This window comes from Anticarsia gemmatalis, chromosome 17, assembly GCF_050436995.1.
Source record: "Anticarsia gemmatalis isolate Benzon Research Colony breed Stoneville strain chromosome 17, ilAntGemm2 primary, whole genome shotgun sequence".
In the NCBI taxonomy this organism is placed as follows: domain Eukaryota; kingdom Metazoa; phylum Arthropoda; class Insecta; order Lepidoptera; family Erebidae; genus Anticarsia; species Anticarsia gemmatalis.
In genome coordinates this window covers 9679984-9705312 of record NC_134761.1, presented here as the reverse complement: position 1 = coordinate 9705312, position 25329 = coordinate 9679984, and the positions used below count along the sequence as shown (strand labels likewise).

Here is a 25329-nt window from a genome sequence, read left to right as displayed (position 1 = left end):
TGACAAAAAGAAGGTAAACAGATTTTAATTTTAACTTCCTATATTTTTTTCTAATGGATTGACAATCCATAACTCTTTGAACCGATACGTATTGATACATGTGGTTCAGAAAGACTTCGCTTAATACTCAATACCTCAGAGAGTAAAATTTTTTTGTCACAATCCATAATTTTTTTGTTGAGGTTATGACAAAAAATAAATGTAATTGTAATATTATTTCGCTATGCAAAAATAGCCTTAACAAGAAACATCGCAACCAAAATATGAGTTAACAAATCATGACGTTTGGATAATACTAGAGCAACAAATATCCATAATCAAAAAATATAGTTTATCTGAAACGAATAAATCAGAGAAATAGGAAACAAATGTAAAACTTACCGGTACGCATACTTCAGTGGTATTCACTGATATCCTTGAAAGCCTTGTTTTTTCACTAGCCGTATAACTGTCCAGTAACGTACATAAATTCTGATTTCCATCTAATTTATAATGTTCGACGATCGTAGATAATTGTGGGAACCAAAGTCTGAGCACATTGTACCTAAAAAATGACCATTCTTTATCAGTACCGTTCGATCAAAACGTTTCATATGAAAATTACCCAGCAGTTTCACTGCACGCGATTTTCAACTCTACTGTGTGTGAAATAGAGTAAATTGTTCTCTGAATATAATTATAGATACGGTTTCATACAAATTAAGCTTGAATTTTAATTTGTAAGTATCATTTAATCTGTCTGCGTTGTCTGCCAAGTTCACTCCAGGTGAGGGAATAAGGTTTCAGCTTTGAGCCTTTGACGTGGAATTTACGAAAAAATAAAATTGTGAACGAGGTCAAATAGGTTGAAGCAAAATTGCCCTTTGAGTTCGCGGTGAAAACCTGTACTGCAAAGTAAAATCCCACGCAAAGAATTTTGTTTAGTACTTTATTTTATTACGGGCTGTAAAATATTTTGTTTACAAAGAAAAAAGAAATGAGATCGATTTCCTAACGCTAACAAGATGTTTTTTTGCGAATTTTGATACGAAATTATTTTAGCGCCTCCTAGTGTAATAACAATCGACTGATTTCTGAATTGAAAATACATTAGTAGCCAGTGTCACTATGACTGTATAAATAAGTGACAGATAACTTATCTGCTAAATAAAATGACAGCAAATATACATAATGTAAGTAATTGGAAAAATACACCTCTTATACAATCTGATTTTTTCTGATGCTTAACCAAAACGTGGAGAAACTGGGCTATATATCTGACACGATGGCTTTAAATATATAAAATCACAGTATATTTTTTATTTAAAATAAATACAGTCCAGGGTACAGTCATGTAAATAATAAAGTTATAATTTATAGACGTGGCATGCACTGCTGCTACGTGCGTGTCTGCAAAAAGCGGCAGCGGACACGTAGCGAAGACTTTTTAGTAAAACATTTGCATAAAACATCATCAAATAGAAACCGTGCTCTCTTGCATTTTACTTGGACTGTTTTTATGTAACACGTGTTAACTAAATCGAGTAAAAATAAACCACCTTTTTCCTCTTTTTACACATCTTCTTTGTGTTAATGGTAAATAAGATTCGGAATTGGTTCAAAACTAAAGCAAAAAAAATAGGTATGCATACTGTCACATTTTTATCAAAAAAAAAAATAGTAAAATGACTACGTTTTCTCACTTCAATCTACTGTTGACTCATAGTAACAATTAAATTGTGCTGTAGTTGCAGTAAAATGATTTTATATAAAAAGTACGATTGAAAATGTGACAGTGTACAATCAGTGTACATATTTTTGCTCCTGACTGTATAATTATGTCATTGTAATCCTATCTTTTCTTAAAGCTACCAACAAAAAGAAAAAATAAGTAATTATACTTACATGCCCACAATAACTAGTTGCATAAACGCAATAATTATTAAATAAGAAATCAACGGTCTTTGCAACAACGGCTTCATGTTTTTCAAACCACCCACAATGTCAGCTCGAAATTGTTTAAACACATCTACTTCGGGATTCTTCGTCTGCGTTCCTTCTTTTATTTCTTTGTCGAATATATTGTAATACTGAAAAGAAAATTCTTATAATATTGATGGCAAATAGTTAAAGAAATACATGTAACGTACACACATACTTCTAGATACTTCGATCACCGATTTGAACCGAATCATTAAACGGCTTAAACAATTTGGTTGGCTATCCAGTCCCCTCTAAACATTGCGATTTCTTAAAAAAAACCAGTCTTTTTAAAACACAATTTTTAATGCATAATGTGAAAAAATCTTGTTCTCACCGGAAAACTTTCAGCATTATTTCCAGTGTTCTTTGTATAAACTGTGATTAATACATTTCTTGCTTCCAAAAATTTCTTGCGCGTCACCAAGAATTTGGGACTTTCTGGTAACATTGAGAATAGAACAAAAGCAACCAGTGACCAGAACGACATTACGAAAAGATAGAAGTTCCATGATTTAAGTACTGAAAAAAAAACCATAAAATTATGACTATTCTCTACTGCCACAAAACTTAACAGGGTTTCAGGAGAAGTCTAATAATTCGGTTATGTTTCTTTATCTTATTCTACAGATAGAGCTTATGGTAATATAATAATGATTACTATCCAATATTTCCAAATCTCTGATTTTGTAAAAAACTAAAGATAAAGACCCAATAAAGTATTGCATAATAAAAATAAGCGAAACTGAATTCATTGTCAATCAAAAACATTTATTAAAAAGGTGAAGATTAAGCAAATTTTTATAAATTGTTATTACATTCCCTTACCATAACCACCGCCCAAGAAACTCATCTCCCAACTCCGAGTGAGTAGACCCCAAGCCATAGCCGGGCTAAGAATTTGAGCCATAGCAGAGAAAGACGACTGACATAACATCACACGATCCCTGACACCAGGGTGACAGAACTCACACGTGATGGAAGAAATAGCCGCGGCAGATATAGCCATTCTGAAATAAAATCAATAAACAGTAATTACAATAAACAATTGTTGTAAAAACGCAAATAATGCAGCATTTAATGATCATAACTCGTAAGGGCTTTTTGGTATGAAGACCTGGACCTAAGATACAAAGATAATGCTTTTTAATTTAAATTCAGCAACGTGTGTCTCTACTGTTATGACAAATAATACTAAAACTAATAAACTCATTATGCCCCTCATATAAGACTTCTAGATACCAGAATGCAAAGGACTGTAGGAGAGCGCTTCAAACGGCACATATACTTTCACTACGATTGATTTCACAAAACCTAACGACCAATAATTATCAGAAGACCAAGTAGGGAGGATACTTTTGTGATCATGAGTAGTGAGATACTCCCTTCCAAAATAAACCCATCAACTTAGAACATCTGGCAACAGATGAGCAACGTCTAAACACAAGCTTACAAGCCACATAATATATCACAGCCAGCCTGAATCATTGAAGTAGGGTAGTACAATACCGGCCAAGGTAATAATGCTGTCAAAATTCTGGGCACGTTACCAACTTGCAACGGACTGGACCAATACTACACGATTATTTACATGCGTTTTGTATACGAGTAGCTATATTGATTTCTATTGGCTTGTTTTAAAAGTGTACTGCAGATCTATTAAAATATTGTAGTAGTTTTAAAAGCATTGCTTTTAGATTGGTCATCGAATTTTCTATGAAATAATTGTTGCCATAGGATTTTATGTGGCTGCGAGAAATTATTTTAATATGCGAATATACATATTTATAATACGTGGTTACACAATATTCAATGGCGCCAGTAGAATTAAGATTCAAAAGCACATATTTTATAGTCTTGCGTCAGAATGTTATTTTGCAAATTTGCTTCGAGTAAAACTAAACTAAAAGCAGCCGTAGTGGCAAAATAAATTTAAATCCTTTTTTATCGCAACGATCTTTTGCTCTAATTATGCATTTAGCCACCTTAATTATTTATTCTTGTTCATTTTCTACAATTATTCATTTAACTACCCAATTAAGCATTGCTCGAAGCTACAAGAACCACGAGAAAAATAAAACTTAATTCTAAATTCATTATCATTTTCTGTTTAAAAGTTTTCATTTTAGAAATGAAAGAAAAATACTGGCTTGCTTAGTTATCTATTCGCTCTACTGAATCCGTCAAAAGAGGCCGCGATGGCCCAACTACTTGTAGCATTGCTTATCTTTACGGTCGTTTTCCTTTTGAGGTGAGCAGAAGCTGAATCGACGGAAAATGTGGGACTAACACCCCACTTTGATATCTCGGCTTGCGGTTTATTTGCTTTGAACAATTCTGCGTCATCAACTGATAAAGACGCTGTTACGTTTACTTTGAGTATTTGGTTTTCGTTTGTTATGGCGGAAGTGAAACGCTTTCAGGCAGCTTGGATAAGTCTAACACGGTTAAAGGAGATGAAGAATAGTTTTCTTTACCACTACGGTTACTAGTGTAACTTAAATTACTACTATAAACTTAAGACTTGCATTTGCCAAAATTCAAGTATCGGGACTCAACTATAATAAGGCTTTGAAACCATTTGCTAAACAAATATGAATGTCTCCTTGTTAGTTCTAAAAATGCAACTAGATGTCGCTAAAAGAAACAATTTTAATGCTGATAAATTGTGACAGTTGTAACCGTAACATTAATATAATTTCAATAGCTACATGAATGATATTAAGTGTAGACAGAGGTGGAAGGAATTGATCATTTTGCACTGTTAATCCCAGACAAAAGAGGTCAAGTCTATTGCTACAACTTAACAGATTTGAAAGTATAACCTAGTATTATCCCAGAATACTTTGTAGCAAACGTATTATTATTTAATATTAAGCTCAATCTGTTTCAAAAACAAAGTCTCTAAGCCCATTTTCTTTTATTATTTCAGGTACGTTGGTGTTTTAAAGTTCAGCGTTTTCAACATTGCTCCGAGTAACCTACATACTTTGGGCTAAGTGCGGTTTTACAGGTAAAAGTGTTTCTACACAATTTGCCAGAACATCCGTTCGGCTAACACTCGTTAACTGATGTTTAGATAACCTGGTTACACCTGAGTTTTGAAATAAAGTTTCTTTAATATCCTATTAAAGTTTTATAAGAGTAGAATCTAGTAGCATTACTGCTACGTTTTACGATTTGTATTGCGGTTACATACGTTTTTGCTTTGCTGTTGATTTCTTTTCGGAATATTTTTCTTTTCTATACAAATTGTATTAAAGTCTGATCTAAAAGACTTTATATTTCAATAGTTCTTATAAGGGGCAAAGAGTCCATCACCAGTACTTGACCAATGCGATATATTAAGATCTAACTTAGGTACTCTATGGTAGTGGTTATGATATAATAGAGAATGAGAATATGATAGATTATCCTATGGGAAAGCAATGGGATAAAAATAACATAAAATCAACTCATTAATCACTGTCCCACTTCTGTTCAAAGAGTTTAGCCCAGCATGAGATAGGTTTAGTTCACAACACTGGCTAAACGTGAGGCTTTGCATTTCTTCCAGAACTGTTTAAAAAACACTCAGAGCAAGTAAGGAAACTAATAATTTAGAAAATACTTACGAAATTCCTTCCCCTAGTTTAGCGGCCGCTATCATCGTATACGTTTGACTTGAAGCTGATAACAACGCGAAGAAGAATAAACTACCGAAGCCTATCCTTAAAAATAATATTCTTCCGAATGTGTCAGTCAGGAATCCTGCTATTATAGATGAGATGAACATGCCTGAAAAAGAGATGACATAAATTAACCATTACTATAATTATATACGTTCCGTTTTAAAACTTTTTTAATGAAGCTTTTTGACGAACGCTTGATAAAATTTGTTGCGAAAATATGGATCGGACTAAAACGGTTCATACTAAGTAATTTAGAAATCAAAATTCAGCAATTATAATTTTTATAATCTTTCTTCAATTAAGTCCGCAATCCGCACTTTGCCAGCGTGGTGGACTCAAAGCCTAAACCCTTCCCTCGTTTGGAAGGAGGTCCAGCGGTGGGACATTCATGGGTTAAAATAAAAAAAATCGTCAACTCACCCTCAATCTTGTATTACAAAGCATTTTCTTACAAAAAATTACAACTACAAAATCTTACAAAAAACTGACTTACCAAAATAAGGCATAGCACTCAACACCCCTTTCTGCTTCAAATTCATATTAAGGTCGCATTCAGCATTAGGGAGTAAATAGGACGTTGAATTCGTAACAAGAGTTATAGCAATGAAGCCAACAAAAGCGGTGAACAGAAGTCTGACGTGAAAGCGGCCGAATTTACACGCCTCCAGCGCTTTGTTTATTTCTTGCATCGGGGTAACTGCCTCTGAAAATAACGGGCCACGTCAGTTTAAGTTGAAGACGTTGCGCTAGCAAATTGCTTAATAATGGAGCCAAGAATTTTCTTTCGGTAATAAAAATAAGACGAAAGAGTTCAGAGTTCAGTCTAGTATCGAGAGTTTGACATTAAAATGTACTGCCAAAATTGTTCTTACGAAGCCCGGTAGAGGCGCTTAATAGAATTCCGATAAAATTTCTCAATAGCTAGCCTTGTCGGTAGTCGATAGCCGTATAGGGGTGGGTAGACCTTGAGCTCGCCAAGCTAGAGTGGACTCAAGGCAAACCTTCCTTTATTCTAATAAGAGACTCTGATCCAGCAGTAGGGCAGTAATGCGTTGACCAGAAGGCTTATCATATATGTCAGTTGACAACTAGAGTACGTCAAATTGATAGCCACAATTTAATACGTACTACTTTGACGTGACATGTTAATCACTATAATCAGTATAATCTAAGGGAAATACAAATGATCTAAGATCCGTTATAGCCCCCTGGACCTTTAGTGTCCCACTTTTTGTGATTTTATAATAAGTATTATTAAACATTCTCCGCTCATTAACTTTAGCTGCATTAGTATTTCCTCTTTCATCCAACAACTTGTTTGAGCAAAGCTTAACGACGAAGGCAAATTAGATTAGTTAACAGATTCCTATAAGAAGCTCCAATCAATTACCGATAGTCTGAGCACAGGCAAGCCTTTAAATGATTAACTTATGAATAGACTGTTGCTTTCAACTAAAGTAGAATAAGCCTTATCTATATCCTGGCTTATAAGATTACTTATTATGTTAATTAGTAGTAGCTAAGAATAGAATCTTAAAATCTCATTAAGGTGCTATTAGTTTTGTAATTTAAAACTTCCGTAATTGGGAATACAATATCAAATTTTAGAAAAAGTTGCCCCATTTAGGTTTTAAGTTCTTATTTCTTTGGTGTTGTAACCACCTTCATCTGAATACAAAATTGATCTACCAATTAAAATAATGTAATAATATGTATCTTATCTAATAAAAAAACAATAATTATGATAATCATAAACAAACACATTAATTTTCTTCGAAATCAGAGTACAAATTTCGCTGATCCCTTCAGTTTTATAGCAGCTCAGTATAAATACACGCTAAATTTGGCGCAGCGTCGTATGCTAGATTTCTATATACGGCCGGTGTGAGGTCCACGTAATTTGACATCGGCGTGTGGTCCAACTGCGGTGTCCCAACATGGACCGATCAAACCGAATGTGCTGTAGATAAACAGAGCAAGTACCTAGCCGAAGTTTTCCGATGATTAGAGACATGCTATGTTTTTTCTTGTTGCCGCTAATTAAGTTTATTTTAATTTCAATGTGGTAGCCTAAAATATTATTACAGTTAATTTTGATAAAGCAGACATTTTTTTAATGAAGTCAGCGTCTGATTATTGATACTACAATCATCATCTTAATTCAGATAATTCGCACAATACTTGGATAAATTAAAGATGACAACATGCTAATTCATCAAGAGTATACAATATAAATCTGTATAGTGCAGTAGTGGGGCGATTTTCTACTACAATCGACTACTGACAACTGACTAGTTATCGACATAATATTTTATTTGAAAACCTGATCAGCGCCTCTAGCGGGCGCTTTAGGTACCATTTTAACAGTACATTTTTAAATGTCAAACGTTCGATACCTTATAGCACCGACTATATAATCGCGCTTCAGTAATTTTAAAGTTTATCTTGAACAGGCATACAACTGATACAACCACGTGTAAGCCTGTTTACACATATTATTATGATTTGTAGTGATTAATTTTACAATTTGATAATAGATGTCTTTATTAAAACTGACCTTGACGTGAATCAATAATTTAGTAATGAGCGTCATTGTTATATATTATAAAAATTCGGACTTCAGTAATTAATCTGTATAGAATAATTAAGACAATACTATAAATAATTTTCATTAATATTCATATTGTAATTACGTTTTTGTTAACGTAAATTAACGCTTTTGATAAGAGAATATTATCAAAAATAAATATTGTAATTACATATACTATGTTTTCTTTACGTTACCATGAAGGTGACGCCAAATAGTTTGCAGGGCTCAATAACATCTGCTTAACATTATCAATAAATAGGAATTCCATAACATGTTGTTCAAAATGAACGCAGATATAAATAAATTATGATTAGGTATAGACCTTTTTTTTTTTAAAAAAAACCTTTAGCTTCGCAGTTACCTACAAATACACCAGATTTTGGTTCAAGTTATGCGCAGAACAAACTAAAAATGTTGCTAGCCTTTCGCGGGAGTAGGAATAGTCAAGAGCAAAAATATGTATCTCACACTCGACAGTATTTTTATCAATTAAATTAGTAAAATGGCTACTGCTTACTACTATAAAAATAATCTTACAATCGCAGGGTAGGTATTTATTGTTGACTAAGTGCAATAATTAAATGTCCGTTTACATACCGAAAAGCACAAATAAAATGTTTCAGTGTTCGCAGACATAATAATATATTTCTTTTTTATTACATAATGACACATGCTGCGATCAGTGCTAATTCTTTTTGCTTTATCCATACATTAAATCATCATAAATAATATAAATACAGTACAGAACTTCAACAACAAATCCCTTGGAATATTTTGAAAGAAATAAAATCAAAAAGGTCGACCCAATCCGCGCAGGATGAATGTTACGACGCTGATAAGGACGTCCGTTATCCGAAGTTAATTTGGTCGAAACATACCGAAAAGAAATAATAAATAAAATGAAGATCCGATCCCTGCAATTATTGTATGTTGTTATATTGATCTTTGTTATTTGTTATTGTTGAGTGTAATTTACTTGATAGTTCCTACAAGACGTTTATTTATTGACAAGCTAGCAATTTAGGTACCTAATACAACGTTGAAAATATTCCGAAGCGCGAATATCTACCACAATAAACACCCGTCAACCGGCTAATTATCGACAAATTTGTAAGAAAATCGGTCAGCGCCTCAAGCGGGTGTCGTGGAAACTAATTTTGAAGTAAATTTTTAAATGTCAGATTCTCGATAGTACCGGCTGTGGAAAATCACGATTCTGAATATTGAATGTGCTATATATAAAACGTGCCTTAATAAATTAAAATTTTCTGTCATTGTTATTTATGAAGCAATGACATAAGCACAGAAACAGAAAATTTTATTTATTTTATGAATTAAATTAACGTAGCCTACTTTTTATCTCATATTTTGAAGACCTTTTTTCAAGCACAATCTAAAATTTGGTTCTGTTTTATATATTGTATTATTTATTTACGTTTAATAATAATTAGCTAGGCAATTAATGTTGTTACAAGAAATATCTTTTCTTGTACAACTAATCATGAAATACCTTCAAGAAATTGAATTATTGCTGCTGTGTCTAGCAACGCGAAGAGATCTTACGGCAACGTTTAGCGAATTTAATTAAACAGGATACCTAGGGTAGCATTCGTTTGTACGGAGGTAAACAATTGTTGGCTATTTATTTCTTCCTTTATTTACAGTATATAGGCAAAACACTTTTCTATTTGACAATATTATATCCGGGACCATCTCTTTACATGACTTAAGAAGCACGAAGACGCTCAGGTCAAATACCATTAAAAGGGGCACAATCAAATAAATTCTAATAACACAGATCTTGATCATAGTGTCTGCATTTCTTTTTTTATTTGCATATTTGTGGTCGCAAGTTTTTAATGCTGAAATTTTATATTGCAAGATTATAAATGTTAGTAAAGAATACACTTTGTAGCGGCATTGCCGAGTAACCTTAGTCTCATGAAATATCTCACAGTTTTTTAAATCTCTTTCAACACAGAAAACACCCTCGATCGATGCAAAAAACGAAACAATATCTTAACAAAAACAAATATTAATTTACAAAAATAAACTTTTGTACCCTTTCAAATATTTACAAGGGAGAACCGTCTTACAAAGGCGGAACATTAGTTTTTATGCATCCAATCTTATTTTTGCTACAAAATGGCGGCCCCAAATGTAATGCTAAACTAAATTTTATATGAAGTTCTTGGGATTATGATGACCGATTGTCAACATGCTTGATCCCTAAATTGCGTTTCTACCCGCCTTTTTCTATGAGTCGTTAATTTTTAGTAAATAATATATAATGTGAATTGTATTTTTGGATTGTTTATTTAGATGGTTTGGTGGTTGAATGGTTTATTATTATGAATTGTTACTTCTGTGGGAAACGGAAATATTATTTTGGATTATATGTATAATTTAAAAAAACATGAATTGTTTTATACGAATTCGTAACCTGGTGATTATTGATATGCAACGGTTAAAATGGATGGCGGTTATAAAAACTATCATTATTGATTGAAAGATGAACTTGAAAATGATAACTCAGCAAGATATTTTCTTAAAACCAAGCAAATTATTTAACAAAATATCACTCTAGGTTAGTGTGAGAAAAAACGATTGCTACAAATTAAACTATAACACTACAAAATAAATAAAAAAGTTGAACATTATAAAAGCGCTTTACGAATTAAAAATTGAAACTTAGCGATTTTCCCTCGCCGTCCTCAGTTTGGATTAAGCCTCTGTTTCCAAAGTATTTAATTATTAATGAAATGTACAACCTCAAGTAAATTTAGACTAACACAAAGTTAGCCAGTTGTTTCTGAACGTAATATTTGATACGTAGACTTTGAAACCTGCTACTGACACTACAACTAGGGTTTCAAGGACTTTGGGGTAAGTGTGGCTATAATTATAAAGTGAAGCTATTATTACAGATATTCTATTAGGTCGGGAAAAAAGTCTTTTCGCATTATAGTATGTATGAACTTGTAATAAAATCTCTTTGGCTTCAAGAATCACAAATGAGTACACGGTTCACAAGGTTTCTTTCAGTGAGCTCGTGAGGTACCCAAATATCGAGCTTTCTTGTGTAGAGAAAAGATTTTTTTACAAGTTCATACACACTATAATGCAAAAAGACTTTTTCCCCGACCTAATATGTAAAAGGATTATACATAATATTATAAAATATCTGTATAGGAAACGATAGGGTTTGGTGTTCAATCTTTATGTATGTTTGTTCTTTATGTATTCACATTTTTCAGTTAAGTTAAACCTATTTAAACTTTTTCTTTAAGAAATCTCTGTATTGATGCTGACAGCACCGCGATTCTCTACCACAATCGACTACCGACTAGCTGTCTAAAATTTTTGTATGAAAATCGGTTTAGCGCCTCTAGCGGGCGTCGTAGAGACTATTTTGACCGTACATTTTAAATGTCAAACTCTCGATACTCGAACGTACAGACTGTTAAAGAATCGTGCTAATGTTAAAATACACTGCAAACCGCTATATCTATACTTGCAGGACTAAACGTTTAAATATAGAATTTTCTCTTGACAGCTGTTAAAGGCAAATTGATAAGCGAACTTTACGAAATTTACTGCTGCTTTCAATATTCCAGGAAAGACCCATACGCTACTTATATTCTTTAGTGCTTTCAACATTTCAATATTTCCAGAACTAACTTAGCTATTCTCTTTCTTTAGAAACATTCTATATTCACTATAATAGTCTAGATACATACACTATACCTATAGTAAATAATTCTGTTTGAACAACAAAAATATCGTACTACATACTTTCTATGTACATTATGTACAAATCTCTAGAAATCACGCCTCTAACAAGATGGGAATCCTTCGGGAATATCCGTCGAAGAACGAAAATATCACTGAGAAGCGAACTGTTTGTGATTTAGACTATGTACTGAAAAGACGTTAGATTATATCAAAATAGAATTTTTACATCACTAGACTTCAGTGTAAAATAAAATATAACGTATATTATCCTGAAGAAATAGTATTTTTCAAAGGCATCTTGTAAATAAAAAGCTAAACCTCTTGTAATTGCGTACCACGTTTAACTAGAACTAGACGCAAAACAATTGTCTAAAGATGATAAATGAAAACGATATTATGTATATAACTATAATTTTGGCCAGGCAAATTTTAAATCCTTAAATACTTCTTTCTCTCTCTAAAAAGTCGTGAGGTTTCTTCCAGTAAGTGTTATAACCTTTCTAGAGAATGACCACCTGACACGTTTAGTTATTCAGTGTGAAAAACTAAAAAGCTAAATTCTGTTTCAAAACTAACTACAATCAAAAGTCATTTAAAAAAAGTTAATAGTTTAACTTAGTTTGACAGGTGACAGTAAATAGTAATAAGGATAAACTATTTACTTTTTACTATTACCTATTAAAAGATAATTAACCTTAATTTAAAAAAAATATTAGAAAGTACATCTAACGTTAAAAATCACATACCTATTCGATCTACATCCACATCCGAAGCCTCCATTTTAATTCACAAATAAAATCACCTCCCATATGATTCACCTCCAATCACTAATAACATAATGTCAGAATAATATTATACCACCCATCTTTGATGCAAAGGCTTTGTTGCATGATTAATGGCCAGTTTACTCTGAACTCTCAACCTCCCTAGAGACTCTACATTAATATTAACTTGTCTGAGACAGCGCATTGGCGTAGAGCTCAACTAACACTGGTCGTGTTATCGCTATGTAAATTTGTGATATCATAGACGGCTTCCGTAAATCTATAATGTGGTGTAATGTGTACTGTTGTAATGTTTGTTTGTGTGTCTTTGTATTACGCATGAAATACTGAACGTGTTTAGATTGCAATATGAAAGGTAGTGTTCGATTTACATCATACTATATTGTATACACCCTTCTTAATAATTATCTTCTTTCTTATAAATTAAAAGCGAAAAGGTGTTTTACAATTCGTTCAAACAAACATGGCATAAAAATTAAGTTCCGGATATGAATTATTCAATATTACAAAATTGCCTGAATAGGGTTTCAGGAACCACGTAAGATTAACAGACTTTAATATAATTCCGTCAAGCAGTTCAGACATATAAACCTAAAAGACAGAAACACTTTAACAAAAAAAAACTGTAGTATGAAAGTCTTCATATTCATATCATTAGATACTTTTTATTCCACCAAGTAATGAAGGTTGAGAAGGTTCCCAGGCAAATTGCGAACAAAGTCACGTGAAAAAGCAACTTATAAATTGCTTTATAATAAACATAATATTATATCAACATAGTATTATCATTATGGAGCAAATTAAACGTAATTTTATTATGTCTATATGCTTTGAAATGTCAATTTGCAAAGGTAAATATGGATATAATTGTCACTCCTACTCCCAGAGGAGAGGAGAGGGTTTTGTATGTGAATGTATGTATATGTTAGGTAAAGGGTTCGAAGGTAAATATTGCGTAAATCGATTAACACGGGGTTAAGTAACGGTTATGGGGTACGCCTTTTGATGGGTGAACCGAGATAAGATTTTACACAGATGGTCATAAATGAAATGAAAAAATATTTTCGGGAAAAAAACGATTTTTAGTTATATACCTACTTCTTATATAAAAAAAAGAATGCAAAAATCTTACCTTTATTTTATCGTAGTAAAAGATAAAAATACCACTTTTGAAACTACTAACAAAGAATAAAACACAAAAATCTTTAAGTGATTTTAAATTTTCAGGACCAGAGAGCGTAACTTAGAAACACAATCACCACTAAACTGTCGACTAACAAAACCATCGAAGCAATTATTAAATTCTCTACCACAAATTAGTTCGATGAACTTCGCCTACAACAAACTTCATAAAACAGGTGTACCGTGCCTAATACGCGGTTTGTATGACTAAATTATTCAGCTGCTACGCCAAAACCGGCAATGTATTAAGTACAATAATCAGAGCACCGTTGCGTAGTGAAAGCATTCATGAAATAGTTATAAGACGACGTTGCTCCCTGTTGAATTAAGTTCCATTTATATACTAGAGATGTGGGGTCTCAGTGTGAGCGATTTAGCGTTTTTAAAATCGCTCGTTTAACACTGAAAAGATATTGCCTTGAAAGAATATTGTCAAGTAAGCCGGGTGTTTAAATTAAATATTAAAACGAATTTAATAAAGACGCACTAATTCTTTTAACATAAATCAGGTGCAATTTTAGCTTCAAAATATAGTAACATTTATGACAGATGTGCAATGCATTATTAATCAAAAACCCTGTTTCTATGGCTTCTTGTCAGAAAAATGTTATACCGTCGATAAATCTTTATAAATATTACATAAATCATATATACATGATATCACGTCTTTTTCGTATAGGTGTAGGTACTTAGGTAGAGACAAAAATACGCCACTTGCCATGCCTTCCCATGCATCTTTCACATCCATAAATATAACACGTCATTACTAGTAAAAAAAAAATACTCACAAAAGCAGGCTAACTCAAAAAAAAATTAGTCCAAATTACCCGCTATCACTAAGTCCGTACCCCGCACTGCGCCGTGCCGACATAACTTGAGAATTAATCATTTGTTAATGGTGTCCGCGACACGGCACCACCTGCGCCACTCGGATTACCAAGTTAGCATCCGTCTGCACTAGATCTAATAGGAGCTGCTAATTTAATACAGTGTGCACTAAGCTTAATGTGTAGGGAGAACTTTTGATGGAGATTGTGTTTTTGAAAGTTTGTGTTAACTTTTGATGTCATACTACTGGACATCATTTATTTCCTGGAATATGTCATGGTTAGTTTTGTGTCCATTTACGACTATTCCTAATGCTCTGTTTGCTTATATACAAGCAATATTTAATATTTTACAGTCATTTCGTTTTCTATGTTACATATTTATGGTAGCAATTCCTATCAAAATCAGTTTAAGATAATATATAAATCACTTTGACCCACTACTCTAACACAGCAATATATCTGTAAATTTTTCCAGAATATTTTAATATAAACTGAAAAATACCATAAAATTACAGTGATTATGACAAAAAAGACTTCAAAATCCTTTTGAACCAATTTAACATTAGTTAAACAGGGCACTACACACTGTTAAAAAGTTCACTATTAATATAATAAAAACCTTAAACATTAAGAGTCTTGTGTCTTAAGGCCCGTTACGTTTTCAAAAGAATAAGAATAAATATAGGTATTATTTCTCTCACGTTATCCTCTCATATTCTATTACCCAAAAGTAATCTCTCGCAGCCTTCAGGCGTTATTTCCCGAACAAAAAGCCTCTGTACAACAAAGATACTTAGCACCTAATAACAGAAAGGCTAGATCGTTGATACGATTCCCAGGAGCGTACATCGAGGGATCATCCAGTTGTAATATTGCTGTGTTCTTTTTGCCAACAATAGTGGATATTCTGTCAGAATAAAATACTGTAGGGAAGAGATTTTATGGGTTTCAGAAACCGATGTAATAGAAGATATTAATATTATTTAAAAATACAATTATTTATTGTAACTGTTTGTTACGGGTTATGGCTAAATTGGGAATCTGGTTGATGAAACGTTTAAGACTTTGTATGCAATCTAGTTAAATGTTCAACAATTATGAAACCTATACTATATGCAATCTTCTGGGGTATCATTTAGTTAATATCCGAGTTTTAGAAGTATTTCGTGAGGTGATATAATAATTTGAAATCTTTGCGAACATGCAGTGTCTAGTATGTAATAGTGTTGTAATCTGTAATTTTGAACTAAATGTAAATATAAACTTGTACGTATAAATGGGACCTTCAATGTTTTTAGAAGTTGTCTCTTTTCAGACCCAAATGAATGAAAAGCAAAATTAAAAACACAGTTATCATGATTCTTTTTAATTTAAATATAATTCAACAGCAACAATACGTACTCATTTTAAATTACTTTCATAAATTGTGTTTTATAATTTAAATTATTCATGCTATGCTTCGGGGAGCGAAATGTGCGTTGTTTTTACTATATTATTAAATATTTAAAACTAAAGGATCATTAAATGTATGTATATGAAGCATAAAAGAGTATTTATAATTATTATTTTGAGGTCGTAATAACATGACAATACGAACTCAGAATAAGTAGAGATTAATTCACTGAATGACATATTTCTGTAAATAAAGTTTTTATAAACTTTTTTATTCATTATATATTATTAAAGTCACCACATTGATAGATTTCATTGCATTATAACTGCTGAATAAGCATACAACTACCTGTGTTCAGTGATTACTTACTTGATACTATTCGATAGTACCCCGTCAGCAACAGTCACATATACATACATAAGTATACTAAAGCGTACATGATTTAACTTTTTGCGTCGGAATACAGCAATAGGTCACTTCGTAGATAATAAAAAATAAATAGAAGAGACTTAGAACTAGAAACGCGGGTGACAAACAAGTTTATGATGACGTTGTCCTTCTATTCTATCAGCCAGCAGTCGTCATTTCAATGTTTCTTTTACATTCAAAATTCGGCGACCAAATATAAAAGTTTTGAATCAATGAAATATCTGCAATTTGGTATACTGGGACAGATTTACTTCAAACTTTTTCCACTCGAGTATACTTGAAGTTTTTGAAAAGTAAATTACTTTACTTGTGTTGCACTATTGAGTCTACGAAGTTTCTTTTTGTTGTATAATAGATAGTAGAGAAATGTCATACAATTCAACCAATCATTTATAAGCACGAGTCTTTTCTCTATTCTGTAGCGCAATTTCCTACAATTTAAACCATCGACTATCAAGAGTTTGACATTTAAAGTGCACTGACAAAATAGTTTCTACGACGTCCGCTAGAGGCGCTGACCAGATTTTCATTCTCAATTTTTCGATTGCTAGCCGGTTGTCGATACTCGATGCTACAGAAATGCATCTCTACTACTTTTCTCCATAATTATTTCAATTCTTTCTAATTACTATATTATGAAGACATAAGAATTTTGTATGTTCCCAATTTGAATAAAAAATCGTCAGAATGTTTTATTCTGGGATAAAATACATATACATATGTATGTCATAGTTATTTCAACGATAAAGAAAGTAGCTGAACCTTGGCCAACTCCGCAGTAAGTGGTATAAAACACTGTCTTCTTAAAATATCGCATCTTTTACAGAAAATACTATGTTCAAATTTTACGTAAAAATTACACTATATTTTTTATATTTATTTGAAGTATGTTATCTTAAATTTTTCTTTGCAGAACATAATTAGACATCAAGTTTAATTAAGTTACAAAAAGGTATTTTTGAACATTAAATGGGGACTATACTATTAAATATTTTTTAGAAAAAGCTTGGTTGGCTTAAGCCACTGAGTTTTTTGAAGCCAAGCCAAAAGTAGTTGAAGCCAAGCAATCAGATGCAGGGGACAAAGTTCTCGCTTTTTATGAGCTTTACTTTTTTAATTCTATTTTCTAATAAATTGCAATGACCTATAATCGATTGGCTGAGTGAGGGTATTGACCCTATTCCTTTTTTGTGGGGTGAAACATCGGGCTCACTTTTTGTAAAACAAAAGCAAGCACTTATATTGTGGGTTATATCCTCATGACTGTCTAATATAGTTGCAATCGACGTCACTGTTTTGATTCTTTAATTTATACATTAGTCAAATACAAAGTTCTTTAGTATATTCAACTTAATTTATTTCCAAAGTATTCGTTACAGCACACACAAAAGAACGTGTCCGAATAGAAATCTCGTTTCATTTTATACTCGTAGAAATAACACATTATAGCCTTGAACACTAATAGTCAATTCCTTATACTCAGTAAAACTAAATCCATCGACATAATTTAGATCTCGTCACAATATTAGGTTAAAACAGCGCTAGTATACAGGGTGTGGGTGATCCAGACGCGATTATGTGTAGCTGTCATGTCCATGTATCGCTTAACGTCAGCCCTAGTCTCCAAGTTGCTGTCCTAGAATATCTAAGATGATTCATGACTGGAATATGTAAGGGACAAGAGTTTGTGACATTATTATCTGTTATACAATTATTTGGCTTTATTAACTCCTATTTTGAATAATTGGTATATTAAATTAGTACAATAGTGTTCGTTATTTTACATGGCGCGGACCTCCACAACCTAGTTACCTGGGTTATTACACGATTCGCTTCGGTTAGACTGGTTGTCAGGCTTTCAAGATTCTGACTACTGTTAACGACTGCTAAAGGGCTTTGAAAATTACAGCCGCGATCCACGATTTTATGTACCTTCCGGAACACGGAGGAACATGGAATGTATAATATAGTCGCCCATTCACAGAACAACTTCGGCAAGAGTAACTCAACCTCAAAGACCGATCTGTGCCGCTGTTGTTTCCTAAGACACTTCGACTTAGAAATATAAAAGAAGCTCTTTGCCCGACCCAGGATTCAAACCTGAAACCTCAAGAGCAGCAGTAACATACCGTCAGCACCAAAAAGGCAGTCTTATATCTTATCATATATTCCTTTAATACAAAATATAACACAGCTGTTCCTTCTAAGAATATTACTGATTTGTTTCGTGACCCACTTTCCAAATAATATGGCTTCATATTATGTTATTTGCATATATTAGTCCTAATAATAAACTTATATCGGGGTTCGCCATCAAATTTATTTTTGACCTATATTCTTGGATTGGATTATTTGAAATAGTTGGTTATTTTATACGTGATTGCTTTTTTAAATTGTTAAACCAGGTGATTCATAAAATCGTAAAAATGGGTGTGAAAATAAATATTATCTCTTTGTCTTGTCTTTATGACGGTTTCAGACTAGCGTTTTATACGCGCGTATAAGCTCGTTTTTGGAAGATCAGCGTAGCATGTTTTCATTCACAAAACTTGCTGCTAAAAGAATCTACTGATGTTTTTAAAACCGGTCGGCTATATGACGTCATTTCTCCTTGGGATATATATATATTATAATTTATGCAATCCTAATATGACGTAATAGATTTTTTTTTAATAAACTAATGTCTTTCGAACTCATCATCAACAGCGACATGAAGTTTAAGATTAGCCAACTGTCCGTAATACACAGGTACACTCCATTCCACCACTCTCATAGCCCGGTGGGACGGAAACCGACACGACCGGCGAGAGGTCAGACGCAGGATTGACGGCTTTACGTGCTCTCCGAGAAATGGGGTCTATGACCTGTTCCATATCAATGCAAATACTGCGAAATCTCTTGACAGAAAACTTTAGGAACAACACTTTGACCTATACCGGGAATTATAGGAAACTGTCTCTGTATCACGGTCGGTAATACATCCAACTGCATGACCACGTAGTTCCGGGCTCGATTCCCAAAGCAGATAAGTTGTTATTGGTATTTTTTGTGTAATTTATGTAAAATCATTTTTAAAAGTAGTGCGCAGTTTGAAAACGTTCCCGGTTGATGGAAATAAGCTCGCCTCCTAATACAGGTGACTAACGTTGTTAATGGCGAATCGTGGGTGTATTTCATACACCTTCGAGTAGGCGTTAAAGGTACGTACATTAAACATTTAAAGCATATAACTCGATTAATATTTTAAAAATTATAACCCAGTTTCGAGATAGGTTATTTCATAATAAGCTATTTATAACCTTATACCATTTTACAAAACAAAAACCAAATCTACGTGAAGCCCTATTCTTTTGATTTGGTTATATTAAGCCATGATTTGCCAATGTTTGATTAATTTCGAACACAAATGGAAAGCCCACCTGTTTTTCCTTTCACCAAACAAACAATGTATGGAAGTATATTAAGTAAAAAGCTTTAGCAGACAATTGCACTGAGATTAATATTGTTTGATAACAAAGAATAAATGTGCAAACGAAAGGAAAAACATATTTTATTATATTATAAGAAAACCATGTAATATTTTTGTTATTTTAAATTGTGTTCGCAAAAAAACCTTTTTACGACATGAGATTTATATAAAAATCATATTTTTGGCAAATTTAAAAAATTGAGATAAGTTAGCCATTTCGGGATCTTAAAAATCACTCCAAACTACGGATTAAAAGTTTGAATGAGTGTCAGATAGCCCATCCAATGGATCAAGTGACGGCAAAACCCCTCCCTCATTACGGGAGGAGACACTTGCCTAGCAGTGGGACATTAATGGGTTAAATTTATTTATTTATTTATAGGAGTAAAAAGACACAGTTAAAAGTCTAATGATAATATATGTATGTACGTACATGCACATATTTTAGCAAACAGCTGTACCTATTATATCGATTTCAAATGATTCACAGCCTTGATTTACAACTTCATACATTTCATGACAATACTTTTCAATTATTATTTTAACTATAAATGGAATATAATTACTGTTTACATTACATATTATTATTAACTATTGATTCATATTTTTTATGGAAATGTTAACACCATGTTAGAATATAATTATAGTGAATGAAATTCTCATAAATAAAATGGGTGTTTGTTATATATTTTCTCAAACACTATCAAACAAATTAGATTAATATGTTGCACATGGACACTGGACAGTTAACCCGAATTAACACATAACATAATTTAAATTGACTAACTTATCTTTCTAGCGAAAGGTCGGTGATACTTTCGATTTAAACTATTTCACGTTTCCTAAACCCATTTAAAAAGCCAAAAGCCAAACACTACACCTCAAAAGATACTCTCATAGAATTTATTCAACCTTTGGCTTTACATAACAGCATTTATATATGGTAACGCAACCCTAATCTTGCTTGAAAAAAGAGGGAATTCAGATATAAAAGTGAGAGATAGGAGCGCAGAAACCGGACCGCCTGAGGCCCGCCATGTTTTGAGCCAGTTTAAAATGTTTTTGCGGAAAACTTTGCTATTTAATTTATGGGAACTCATTGTTGCTTCGTGTTTTTAGATTGGGTATTTTTTAACTGTCGCTTTTTGAAGTGGTTTAAGGTTTTGGTGCAGTGTTTGGTTGTTCATTAGCTGTATTACGATGTATGCGATGCGTTGCGACGTAATGACGAGATGCGAAGAAGAGAAGACTAGTAAGACATACGTCATCTGTTTATTTGTAGCGTCGTTTCCTATGCTTGTGACATTTATGTGACAACGCCGTTGAAAAAAAGCACAAGGAGATTCGAAAGGGACGTTTATTACAGCCACACTACTAGCTGGAAACGAAATTATATAGTTTGTAATATAAGGTATGTTGAATACTCAAAAGACAGAGAAATTATAACGTTAAAACAGATAAACCAACACCAAAAGGTTATACAAAAAACAAAGAAGTTATTTAAAAAAGAAAAACTTAGCTACAATTTACAAATTAAGCCATTATAACCCAGAAAACCCCGCGTGAAGAATAAACTCAAAAAAAAAAGAAACAGACTCAATTGCGTCGCTCTAAAGCCCCCAAAAATCTTTTCTCAAAGCAACACAGTATTTCTATTACCGAAACTAAACGCCTGTACGTCGAAATTGAAATTGCTGCTTTGTATATCCACGTATAGTGTACCACTCTTGTCAGTGACACGCTCCACGTTCAGTCCAACGTGACAGTTCAAGCTCATGTCCAAACTCGGGCAAGCCTCCAATTTTTAGATCGTCTTTTTTCTTTTTACGATGCAAAAATATTGTGAAGGTAGTTAGGTTTTTTCTAGATAGAGTAAAGGTGATAAGTGGTAGGATAGTAGACCCCTTGCGAGACTATTTAAATAGTATCAGTATGTTTACTAGTAATTATTAAAAAGTTAAGCTACTAAAAACGTCGCCTATAGTTAGCTTATTCTCTGTAACGCGATTTTCTTCCATTATCGGCAAGTGACTACCGGCTGGCTATCAAGAAATTTTGTTCGAATAAGATAGAAGCTTGGTACGATAGAATCTCGGTGTAGTATTATAAACTGAAAAACATAAGGCAAATAACTTTTAAAGGCAATATTTTAATTTATTTTTATTCCACTCCGTATTCGCAACTTGTTCCACGCATGTTCTACGAAATTTGAATTACACTAAAACTATCACATTGTTTAAAAAAAACAAACAATGATATTTAGTTACTCAGCCACAAAGCGATGAAAATTCACAGAATTTAATAGACTTTTATGAATATTTGCAAACTGACTACAAAGCACACACTGCCGTACATGAGTATGAAAATTCAAAGTAAAAACAATGTACTTACTTCTTAAATTCACGGTAACTGTAACTTAGTACTCACTAGTAGTAGAGTAGTGAGAATCCTTGTTGACGAAACAGACAGTAATTATATACAATAGATATCATTGAAAATAATAGAAAAATTGTGGAATTACTCCTAATGTCCCTTTTCATATATTTATGTGTTCAAATCCAATACATAAAGTTAAATTTATGTGCCCAGTTTTGTTTTCTTAACATTATATTTGATATTATAGGTCAAGAGCACCGTATCCGCCCAAACACGATGTCAAAAATGTATCCAAGTATGAAATTGTTTGTCTCTTCGATAATGCGTCTGTCGCACTTTCTCTGTAGATACGAAAATACCTGCTTGCCCATGACCGTCTATTTGTATTAGTCGGTCCTTAAGCACTGGTTGTATGATTTGCGAGTTCAGTTGTCACTATGCGAATTGCATAAGACTAGCGCAAACGTCCGACTTTTATTATCCGAACGCATCGAAACAAACGTTTGGTTATTTTTCGGTCCAGAAAAATAAGAATAAAATGCGCCCTGTTAAATATTTTGTTTGTAAGTTGAACATTCAGGTTTCCGAATCTGAATTCCTGATCAGGAAACCTAATTCGGAAACCGAACGTATGTGCCTTGCCTAGTCAAGTTGTGGTTTAATTCCTACTATCCCAGGCATATAGACATCCAGACTTCTCCGATATTCTTTAGTGGCGATGAGAACTAGTGATTCTACGCAATTACTAGTAATTACGAAATTAGTGTAACAATATTAAAGTTAAAAGCAATAACATCAAATGTCGATGTCGAGTTCAAAGTCCAGTCCAGTGACGACCGAGGGCGATGAACCAGTACCAATAAAATTGCATAAAGAGCAAAAGGGAAGAGTTTTATGCAATTCCATTGTTTATATTGGCACAGGTCCGTTCCTCTCCGGTTCAGTGGACAGGTAGCCTCGGGTTTGCGTGTGTTTTATCGATTATACCATGTCCTAGTTATTAGTGGTGAATTATGGATAATAGTGGGAATTAGGTTGACAGCACACTTGTATAAAACGATTATCACTTTAGAAAAAATATGTCGCGATAAATTGTTAGGGCTTGTTTTGACGCATTACGAAGCCGCTTGCGTAGAAACTTTGTGTCTTACTTTGTGAATACCTTGTTACGCCTGATCACAAGTAAGATTTTCTAATTTGAATTATTTTTATCTGTTTCAAGCTTTCACCTGTCTTTGATTCCCAAATCAATCCAAAAAACGATTTCCTAGATATACTGTTTCAAAATTGATGTTACAATTTATGGAACAAAAATAAACTTAATCAAGAAATTCCTTCACAATATTTTTCATAAAAAAAAATCAACTTTCTAACTTAAACTACGTATAGTTTTCTTCTACGATAAGTTAATTACAACAGACTAAGATCGGCTATTGCCTACAGATTTCTGTACCTATTAATTTAAATGTACCTAACAATTAAAAAGCAAAACTGTACACCAAAATCTCTTATTTATTTAGACGTGCCTAATTAACGTTGATAACAGCAAATGTTAGCGTTTCAAAGCAATATTCGTATTAATTAATTCACGAACAAAATCTGATAATATTATAATTTCGTATCATTAGTCAAAGCTGTTTGCTTTTAGGCCAATGTTATTCAAATTCTAGTAAATATCCGCTTAGAAATGTATTTTGGCGGTTGCTATCTAGATTTTAGGAAAGTAGTAAAAGTTTATCAACCCCTATTGATAAAAAGAAGTTTTTGGAACGCCTACTTTTGTCTCGGTGGCGTACCTCAGTACCTCGATTCTCCACCACTATCGACTACCGACAACCGGCTAGCTATCGACATTTGTCATTTAGAATGTTCTGTCAAAAAAGTTTCTACGACGCCCGTCAGAGGCGCTGATCAGATTTTCATACATTTTTTTTCGATGAGAGGTCGGTTGTCGGTAGTCGATAGTAAAAGAGAATTGAGCTACAGATTATTGGATGCATAATTTGTATTACACATTTATTCTGCTGAAAAAAAATTAAAGAGGCATTGAGTAACCATAAATCAGAGTTAACTTACGAGTCGATCACAACCTTCATAGTGTAAGCAAATGTTGTAATTATAATTTTAAATACATCATGTTTTTTTTTCCTCCGATTCTTCGCGACGTTTTAAATGCTCTTCAGATGGATCACCCCTTTTGCTATCGCTTTTATTATTTGACAGTTTAGTATTGTCTTGTAATTAATTCAAATCCAGATTTTGAGGTGTAAGTAGTATTCGTATGTATGTATGTAGTTGTTTGTACAAATATAGTAAAGCCTGGATTGGAAATACTGATGTCCAAGTAACCAAGTCGGGCAATGTCACAGTATTTACGTAGTATGAGAGAGGGCGGATGATTTATCGAGAAGTTCTGTCAGTTGCAGTTCTTGAAGGAGTTTCGATGGAGAGTGGCCACGCCTTTTGCGAAGACCCATATGAGATGTAGGGAAAATAATGTAAGAGTAGTGAATGATATAGAAATAGTGTGCAAGAGGTATTTATTTTGTCAAGTAGCGGCATTTGGTTGTATTATAATTCGAGGTTCGTGTATACTTGACTTTTTAGATTAATTTTTGTCTGTAATATTGAGACTCTGCCTTATAACATGGGACGAAAGATATCAATGACATTTTTTATTGATAATCAATTTATTTTTTTACTTTCTGTATACTAGTATTTTCATTTAAACGCCTGTAAAATTGTTAATAGCAAACTGAACTTTGATGATTGGAACTAACATACTTTTTTGTAGAAAAAGTACCATCTTTATCTATTTTTGTATGTCTTTCCTAAATATTGGTACAAATTTTAATACGCAAGAGACATACAGATTAACATTCACATTGTCAATATTAGCTACGATTTCGA

At 32.9% G+C, this 25329-nt stretch overlaps 2 protein-coding genes across 4 annotated transcripts in view; one reads left to right on the top strand and one right to left on the bottom strand.

Moving 5' to 3' along the window:
- Nucleotides 1-25329, top strand: part of LOC142980068 (zwei Ig domain protein zig-8-like) — a 505717-nt gene that overhangs the window by 340893 nt on the left and 139495 nt on the right. The window lies entirely within an intron of this gene.
- LOC142980066 (uncharacterized) overlaps nt 1-25329 on the bottom strand; it is a 38562-nt gene that overhangs the window by 6390 nt on the left and 6843 nt on the right. The window contains exons 1-7 of one of the 2 annotated variants that reach the window (XM_076125349.1): nt 12702-12806; nt 6124-6333; nt 5574-5736; nt 2788-2969; nt 2297-2481; nt 1885-2069; nt 382-544 (exon numbers count right to left, since the gene is read on the bottom strand). In XM_076125349.1, coding sequence (XP_075981464.1) covers nt 382-544; nt 1885-2069; nt 2297-2481; nt 2788-2969; nt 5574-5736; nt 6124-6333; nt 12702-12735 — 1122 coding nt within the window. In that variant the 5' untranslated portion in view covers nt 12736-12806. Of the gene's footprint in view, nt 1-381; nt 545-1884; nt 2070-2296; nt 2482-2787; nt 2970-5573; nt 5737-6123; nt 6334-12701; nt 12807-25329 lie in introns of those variants that run through there. The other variant, XM_076125348.1, reaches the window with a different exon arrangement.